This window comes from Hypomesus transpacificus, chromosome 21, assembly GCF_021917145.1.
Source record: "Hypomesus transpacificus isolate Combined female chromosome 21, fHypTra1, whole genome shotgun sequence".
Lineage (NCBI taxonomy): Eukaryota > Metazoa > Chordata > Actinopteri > Osmeriformes > Osmeridae > Hypomesus > Hypomesus transpacificus.
This window is the reverse complement of record NC_061080.1, coordinates 5103616-5112963: the sequence shown is the minus strand read 5'-3', so window position 1 is coordinate 5112963 and position 9348 is coordinate 5103616. Positions and strand designations below refer to the sequence as shown.

The following is a 9348-nucleotide window of genomic DNA, read 5'->3' as shown; positions in this document are numbered from 1 at the left end:
AGAAGTAAAAGTAAAATTAAAAAGTAAAAAACTTATAAAAAATAGGTAAAAAATAAAGTAAAAAATAAAAACTTATAAAAGTTACTGCCTTTTTGGGAAATTACAGTATCAATTAAGATTTCTAAGCTGTGTAAGCTTACTGTAGGCCTATGTGTGCATGGTGAGAAGATGCAAATGTTTTCAACATGAGATTAATGAGATCACTGGCACATTTCTGAATTAAGGAGCATTTCCCCCCAAAGATTTTATTGCTTCACCTTAAAGTAGTTACTGCAGGAAGGCTTTAGAAGACAAACACTCTGCTCCACTTCCGCCTGAACAGCTCAATCTAAGCCGCCAGCCATCACAAAATCGTGAGTGTGCATAAACTCACGCCTTGTTACCAGCCTGTATAATTAGCCTACCTTGCAAAAATCTTCAACCGTTAAATAAGTTAGCAAAGGCTGACTTCCATACAAGCATGTTGGGTGAAAGGTTCGGAACAGCTTGAAGCTTTATTGTTGACGTTGTTGATAATCGGTTTAGTATTGCTTGGTTTATTATTATAGTGCACAACGCCTATGATGCAGTCGGTAATTAAGATGTCAGTAAAACATACAGAGACAGATTCCTTGAACTGTAGATAGTGCATGGTGCCCGTGATAAAATTGGTTGCACACACACACAGATTACTGGCAATATAGATAGGGATTTAGGTATTGACGTTTCTTTCAGGAGAATTTGTTGTGTGGTGGAGTGTGTACTAGTATGATCGTGGAAACATGAAACAATTTCAAAGTGGCAGTGAAAAAAGAAATAAGTCAAGTGAGGGGAAGGGAGAAATTAACTAAGCCAACGCAATTTTTCCAATCAAAGAATGCGTCCGTGGAAGATGAAGTCATCTCTGATACTATTTCAAATGCTGCTGGGCCAAGTTTAGCTACTGCTAGCATCAGCAGACAAACAGCCACTTCAACACCAACTACCGTATTTTACGGAAAATAGGCCTAAGCCGCGGCTTGTACTCCGATTTTACAGTTTTCTTGTGCGGCTTGTTTTTCGAAGCTGCCTACAGTCCGGTTGTAGAACCAAAAAGTGGTATCGTCAACATCTCAAGATCTCTACAGACCGTGCAGCTAATTTAATGCTCAACACTTGAACGGGGGCTTATTACTTGAAAGAGGAATTATTTACTGTGTCGTCTCAGTTACATTATCAGGGCTTGGAAATACAGTGACTTGCTAAAGTAGGCAAATGACTAGTAGAACATAACATTTCATAATAATTTCAGTTAATCAAACAGCTGGAAGATCCAGTGAAATGTTAAAGGCTAGCTAGCAAAATAACGCTAGCATCTTTAACAACATTACTTAATAACATTACTAATCCCTAGCCAGCCCCTTCGAAAGCAGCTAGCTGATTATCTGTTGTAAGTGACTTGCTTCAAAATAACCAAATATAATTTCTTTATTTTCCTTACTTTGCTCAGTGTTATTTAATTGTGAATGCCTTGTTAATTGCAGTAGTTTACTCGAGGTACTGCACTCCGTTGGTTTATAAACAGGACACATGCAGAATATGAACTTTGCAAAGTGCCTGGTTCTTGAAATGATCGTGGGAAACTAAACCCACTCTACTTTGTACACACACACACCCATACACACAGATTCCTGACATTATTAGAGAGATGCTCAAACATGACAATCCCCATTGCACCTGAAACCATGGAAACAATTATAACAGCATGCCTGTTTCAACTTAGATTTTGTCTAACACTTCCATTAACCTGTGGGAGTTTTATGAAGGTCTTTGACCACTACAAAATGCTCTCTTGTAGCAATTACATTAAAATAGGTATTGCAACAGAAATTGTATTGCTCCCTCACTATGCTTATGGATCACTGCAGACTGACACTTTCGTCAGTGTGCTTGTGGCATCACTGCCATTGGTTCGGACATTGTTACTGTTACGGGGTGGTGGTGGTGGACCCAAGTGCACAACACAGACACGAAAAAACGGAGGGATGGTCCAGAGGGGTTGTTGGGGTAAGTGCAGAGGGAAATGATGATGATGGAAAACAGACAGGATGGCAGGGTAGGCTGTGCGGGTTCTGGCTGGGAGGCAAGGTTGGTGATCTTGGAGGCACAGGCAAAAAGTCAATACAGAAATGTCACAAACAAAATACTGGTCTTACTGGAACCGGGAGTATACTACCGAGGGTAGACGAAAACCAGGGTTGATAAACTGCAGGGCTGATGAGTTGATGGGAGACACGTGTGGAGACTGAGGCAGAGTGAGTGGGTAATTGGGACTGGAGACCATGGCCACAACAATGGATTGCAATGGAAGTATTATCTATTCTCCTCCCTACATTTACTTTCCTGTATCTGTTAACATACAAACAAAAAAAGATCAAACTACAAAGTATTTTCTTTTGGAAAGGGTCACACCTCGCATGGCTGTAGTTGGTATTTAGCCTACAAAAGGCTTAAGCGTACCCTTAACTTGTGATACACTATTATCCTGATCCTTCCTCATGGCAATCTTGTGAATATTACTTCTACATACCATCTAGTGTATTCTTGCCTAAAGGCATATTTGATGTCTTTAGTTTTGCATCCCTTTTCTACTATTGGTAGTTTTGTAAGCCATGTTTTTATGTCATTGTTTTTTTCTTTTTTTTTTACCGTATCCTGTCCCATCCCATGCATTGATCCCATTTGTTTATCTAGATGTTAGTTATTATTTCCTCTCCTTGAAGCTTGTTGACCACCATTGAGACATGCACTACTACAGCATAGTAGTAGTGTATAGCATTATTATATTATACTGTAAAAAATAAGTGCTCTAACCCCAGTTAAGCAATGCAATTAAAGACATACAGTATGCATTTTAATTACATCCAACTGCAGTCAGATGAAAATATCATGCATAGACATGATATCTTCACCAAGATCTCTGTTAAAAATAGGCTAAAGAGCAGCTTCTGCCCCTGGAAAGAAACTAGAATGAATGCATCTCATGAGAAAGAAGAGTGTCATTATTTTTTCTCATCTCATCACACCCTCAGGTTTCATCTATTTAATTCAAACAGCAAACTCAAGGGGCTCAAACCAGTGCTCTGGACTATTAAAATGGGTTTTGGGGAGAGTAAAAGACAGCCTTGAGTTGTAAACCTGCCATGAAATCATTTTTGCATAGTGTAGATCAAGAACCGTATAGACAATGTCCATCCAACAATGAAAAATACAAAATAAACTTGACGGAAATAGAATGGTGTCCTAGTACCGCATATCCTTGCCAGATGCATAAACTGTGCAGTCCCTCTTTAAAGTTGAGATAGGGTTTCCACCCAATCCCCATGGCATCTTAATAGATGTAGTGGACTTAATTTGTTGCATATTTTGCAACAGCATGTTTTCTGTGTAAAAAGGGATTGGAAAAAAAAGGCTGCTTTATTTTTTCCAATAGGGATTTCAATAAGGCACACAAGGCAATACAAAAATGAGGACAGGAAAAGAAGTAGGGGGAATAGTTCGAAAGCTCTTTGTCTTAATACATACCGACACTAATTAGATCCAATTAAAATGAAGCAGAGGTAATAGCCAGGAAAGTAATCAAACCAACCTAATTTAATCACAAGAGCATTGTGCTGATACACAAGACTGTGATGGCACGCAAGTTCACTTTAAAGATGAGTCACATGTACAAAACGTGTTTCACCAATTAAAACTAATACATAACAGCCATAAACTTTGTTTGGGCACAAGTCATCTAGAAAGTTAAGGACTCAAAAGTATAGGTGTCATATTTTTTTGCAGCGAAACTAGCAATTGATGATTTAATCCAAATGAAAGTACTGAAAATATATCTAATAACATATCTCCTTAGCTTCCAGAATAGAGCAATTAACACCAATAAGGATTGGTGTTAATTGTCTGCAACTGTGACCCTAAATCTACATTTTTCAACCAAATGACCCTTTGACAATGTGGCTATGTGATTATGACTATAGATGACCGTGTAACCCTTGTTAGTTTCACTTGCTAGAAGTGAATGAACCCTAACTCTAGTCACATTAGTATTAATACTGTGTATTGTGAGAAACTCCCTAAACCCTCCCCTTTTGTGTTCCCGCACTCGCATCATTAACGGAGAGACCCATAAACAGAGTTAAGGTCAAGATGTTGATGTGATTGATGCCAAATAAGTGGCTTAGATAAAACATAGAACTTTTTACCACAGACTACAAATAGAGACTGACTACAGGAAGATTTCGTTAAACTGTTGGTTTATTTTGAACTTATCCTGGCTGTTTTTTTCCCCACCCCTGAATGCCGGGCATCGACGGTGAAGGATCGAGGTGTGCCATTTTGCTGCGCTAGCCTGTGTTCCATGGACTGACTGATTCCCGCTAAACAGTAGAACTTTCTTTTCTGGACCATCTCACACATGAGCGTGGTAGGACGGACCTTGCAATCAGACAGATTTTTCCCCTCTTTTTTGATATTGACATCAGCTCGGGCTTTATTTAAAAAAAAAAGAGATCTCAGGTTTAAAGACATTACATTTGTTTTGGTGTTGGATCCAACATAGGGTGATTGTTTGTATATTTCATGTGTATTGTATGGAAAAGTTATTGATTATTTGCATTGAATAGCATATGTCACCTTTTTTATTAGTGGTAGTTAAGGTCTTCATTGATATTTCATATTACAAGCCATAAATTCAATTGATGATGATTTAAGATGCCTATTGCCATTTCACTAACTGACACTACAGCACTACATTACATATTTTAGACGTTACTATACCACACTGAATGTTCTAGATAATTGAACTTAACATTTAAACTTGACACAAAATATCCTTATCAGCATCCCCCCAGACTACTCAATACATTTAAAATGTTAACCTATAGTTAAATATAACACACACACTTGCATATTACACACTTTTATTATTTTCTTTACATTCATCCTGAAATTATATATGGTGTATTGATACTCTTATAAATATAACTTCATACTTTTTGAAACATTATCTGATTGGTTTGCTGTTGTTATCGTGAGTTTGGGTGGATATTTTGATATAATTAAGCACTACTGCAGTCCTCCTATATGAGCCTAGAGATAAGATACCCCTGAGTGAATATAGTGACAGAGTTCCTTAATAATAGTGTCTACCCAGAGTCTCTCTGTAGACACAGGGTTACAACTGCACTGAGATCATGTCTCAAGAGTCGTAGATGATTCCTGGGCACCTATCTAAATGATTTAGACATTCTCCCAGAAGGTGATGCATGGTAATTACCACAAACTGCATTTAGACAAACAAAATAAAACTGTGAACCAGCAGACCAGCACAAGAAAACAAGGTATGACTTCAGAAAGTCACATCTTTAAAAAGTGTGAAGAGCAGGTAGCTTGTCATCCTTTACCAATGCTTGTATTTATACGGGTCATCTCTACAAACTGAAAAGTGATCAATCTCACCTCTGGATTTTACCTAATAATATGCCAATTATCCTAAAAAATATGAGATTTATGATTGTAAGATTTTGCATTTGTTCAAACGTTGTTCCTAAATTGTACTAGATTTAATTCATTTACATATTTACATTTGATGAGAGTGACTGTTAAGTGGTTGAGCACAGGAAGTCATGTTGGTCCCAAAAGATGAGTGCCTTATTAACATATCACAGCTCCACCAAGTGGTAAGAGCATACATGCAATTGTGATAGGGAAGTGTTCAGGGTAGTGTAATGCAGTTTCAAATGCTGGAATGATGTCCTCTGTTTAGCAATATCATCATCCAGTCCACCCTTAAATGTGTATCTTATGCATAGAACTTCCAGGTTCCATGTAAACAAGTCAGTGTACAGACTATTACATTAAGGCATTGAACCATTAGATAAAACTAGATGTCTGTTAAGCACCATTCATAAACAACTAGTGATGTCAACACCTGACTTAAAGTGCCAAGTAATGCAATTGTCATAACATACCCTATTTGACCACAAATGTTTGTACAAATAACTATAAAAAACTAACAAATAAATATAAAAAATAATGTCTTTGTTTAATAGTTAATCTTCTGCATACACCAAAGGTCTAATACACCTTGCATATCTGACATCTAAGAAATGCATTCACATGTGAAGGCATCCAAAGTCAGTAAGGATTTTACAAAACCCTGACACAATAATGTCAACATATGCTTTCAATATATTCAAATACATATCCTCACCCAACCCCTCCCAGAAATATATCCTTAAATGTTCACTTAAATTCACTGATGTCTATTGGATGTTTTTCACATGAGGATGGACAATTCCAGACTATCTCAAAGCTCAAGAGACCAGAATGTTTCACCCTCATACGAGTGGCCAGGCTTCACTGGTCCTTGTGCTGGAAGGGCAGCTTTCGACGGTCCTTGCCAGCGTTCCTCTTTCTCTTCTTGCTGAGGAAGTTCTCCAGCTTGCCGCTCCTCTTCAGCTCGTTATACTTGTCGGCCAGTTCCAGCTTCTTCTTGTCGGCTAGAAGGGGGTAATTACACAAACCAATGTCAGTAAGGTAACATGCACAATTACATTTCAAATAAATATAAATGCACTTACATTTCTTGAGGAAGTATGGTTTCAGGCCCTGTCCAGCCATTTCTCTCTGTTTCCTCTTGAACTCAAGCTCCTTCTCCCGCTGTTCCTCACGGCTCTTCCTAGCCCTCTCCTGGTTCTCCTAAAGCCACAAAACAGGACCAAAATGAACTAGATAGCAATAGAACCCTTCATCTGACAAGAACAAGCAAAGATGGTATCAATACTGTGACCTTGGGTGACTGTGTGTGCATTTGAGTGCAGGTGCAGCTGGCCAAAATTTAACCCGTTACCTGCTATCTCGTTAGTAGCAGTACTAGAACCCCTGTGTATGGTGGAAATCTCACCATTCTCTTCAAGAGGAACTGCAGTTTCTCCTTCGGGTTGGCCATCTTTGTTTTCTTTAGTCTCTTCTGTACCACCTTTGGAGCACAGAATTAAAACATTTTAAATGTGTTCTACTCATAGTGGTGTTGTGCCATCCCTGTAGGAAATCAGAACAGAATGCAGAGAACTCACAACAATGAAAGTTGTACTTGGTTTATAACTTACTTCTTTCTCACGTTGCTTAATGTCATTGATGAACTTGTAGGTTTTCTCAAAGATCTCAGGTTTGTATTCACCCGATAGGTCATCGAACCGAGGGTCTCTGGACACCTGGATGTGAAGAAAAAAAATGTATAAAAAATGTATATACGAAACTGTGGCCTGACAGAGAACCCACACACAGTGTTAACTATGGACTAGGCTCAAAGGTTCTTACCGCTTTCTTTACAGGAATGACTTGTCTAAGGTAAGGGGCAGGTCTTTTGGCTGATATCTCCATGGGCCTGGTGAATACACCGCAATTAAGAGTTGTCTGAGACAAAGCCTCCCACTTAAAATCTCAACACCATGCACATGGAGTTAACCATTACTTGCTAATATAAAATGTTATACATTACCTATTTTTATTCAAACGTTTCCTTTTCTGAATGGGTTGTTTACCCTTGGTGGTGCCGTATGCTATTTCATTGTATACCTTTGTTCCAACTTTATTTTGAAGTGTCATTATGTCTTCGAAAGACATTGTGGAAAGCTCTGAAAGATACATATTAAACATACTCAATGCCAGCATGGAATTATCTCAAATTATTTTTTCCTCCATTGAAGGGCCAGGTAAGAAGGTATTGCACTGTTTTACTTACTAAGACTTACAGACACAAACCTTTTTTAATGTCATTTTCAGTAACTACTTTGCCATCTCTGTCATCGCTTTCTGAAAGTGCACTGTTTCCATCAGCATCCTTCAAGTTTTCTTCTTTTTCTTCTTCATCCTCCTCCTCATCTTCATCACCATCTGACTCCTCGTCATTCTCACTGCAATCATCCCCTTCAAACCATTTTCCACTTAAATCTTCTCTTTCACTTACTGACTCGTTCTCCTCGTCATTGATGACAAGTGAGTTTTTCTTACTCAGCAGAGTAAAATTTCTCTCCATTTCCAATTCAGAGTCTTCATCACTAATGTTAGAGGCACCACTTATATGAACTTTGGCCTTCGTCGTCATCTTCTGTGAACTGGACTTAACTGTTGAATCATGCATGGTCTTAATTGTTGATTTCTTGTAAAGAGAGGTCATAGTAAACTGCAAACAGAAATTAAGAGATCGACACAGCTCATGAACAAATAGTGAAGACGGTATGACAACTGGTGAGGTTGCTAAATCTGAAAAGTTGTGCAGTTGTTATACATTCAGTTATTCACTCAGAGCTAGCTAGAATCAACTGATATCACAACAATTTACGATCCTGATGTATCTAAGTTATCTAATCTAACATGCTAATTCGTTTGTTAATTTGCTAGACTAGCTAGCTAGATTCCATGTACCTTTAATGGTACGAAGCCCACGGCTTTAGCTATCATCGTAGCACTACTAGCTATGTTAGCTAGCGTCGTTCCATAACAAGCTAGCTAGGCTAGCCTAGCTATCTTTCTGCACAAAACACGTAGGGATATCGTGATAATAATAAGCACGTATCTGAGTGTATCGAAGGATGAAATACATTTTGAATACACTTACGTTCGAGCCGGCAAATCTTTACTCGACAAAACGACAACACGTCAACTAGCTACACGTGGCTTCGACTAGCTGGAAAAAATTTACCCACAGTGTGTGCTTTCTATTGCATACCCTAGGGGGCAGCAAGGTTTCATCATTCCTATTGGACTGGAGTGGACCTAAAATACGTGTATGCAGTGTAGGGTAATGCACCAGTATAATTTACAGATTAGTATATTAATATGGACCACTGTGAATACTTTCAAGATTAGACATATATTTGTATTTCATAATCCAATTTGCATCCTCATAAGGATTTACAAGAGTTTCACGTTGTCAGTAATCTTGTTTAAATGTAATGCCATTGTGTCAATTGAGGATCTGGAATTTAAATGGTGTCAGTTAGCTAAGAGGAGAGAGAGTTACACCAGACAGGAGTAACACTATAATGACGGATCAAACAATGAGATTATGGTTTGTTGCAAAGTGTAATTGAGGCATGAAGGTCAGATAGCTTGTTTTTTATAATGACCACAGAGAAAACGCAATAATAAGACACAACAGCTGGTATACAGAAGAGCTGGCTGATGAATACTAAAGGCACTCCTTCATTCATCCTTATGGTCTTTACATTTTCCTTCCTGGTCTAAGCACAGGGCATAGGGAACACGAACAGTGTCAAAAAACATGCCTACAATACTACAGTACAGTGTCATCATTATGGATCAATA

The 9348-nt window shown here is 38.3% G+C and overlaps 1 protein-coding gene across 1 annotated transcript; it reads right to left on the bottom strand.

The window, feature by feature from the left end:
* Positions 1–4920: 4920 nt before the first annotated feature.
* On the bottom strand, positions 4921–8733 carry rrp36 (ribosomal RNA processing 36). Its single transcript, XM_047043781.1, has 8 exons — positions 8639–8733; positions 7783–8203; positions 7520–7655; positions 7339–7405; positions 7128–7232; positions 6923–6997; positions 6600–6717; positions 4921–6518 (listed from the first exon to the last, which is right to left on the bottom strand). The coding sequence occupies exons 2-8, from the start codon at positions 8195–8197 to the stop codon at positions 6376–6378; spliced, it is 1059 nt and encodes a 352-aa protein (XP_046899737.1). The 5' UTR covers positions 8198–8203; positions 8639–8733; the 3' UTR covers positions 4921–6375.
* Positions 8734–9348: the final 615 nt, after the last annotated feature.

Bases quoted from the DNA above. Each gene is read 5' to 3' on its own strand.
- rrp36 (XM_047043781.1), bottom strand. From the start codon at position 8,197: ATGACCTCTCTTTACAAGAAATCAACAATTAAGACCATGCATGATTCA. The intron at 7,656-7,782 runs GTTTGTGTCTGT...TGTATCTTTCAG, and splicing joins TGAAAATGACATTAAAAAAG to AGCTTTCCACAATGTCTTTC. The intron at 7,406-7,519 runs GTAATGTATAAC...TGTATTCACCAG, and splicing joins AAACGTTTGAATAAAAATAG to GCCCATGGAGATATCAGCCA.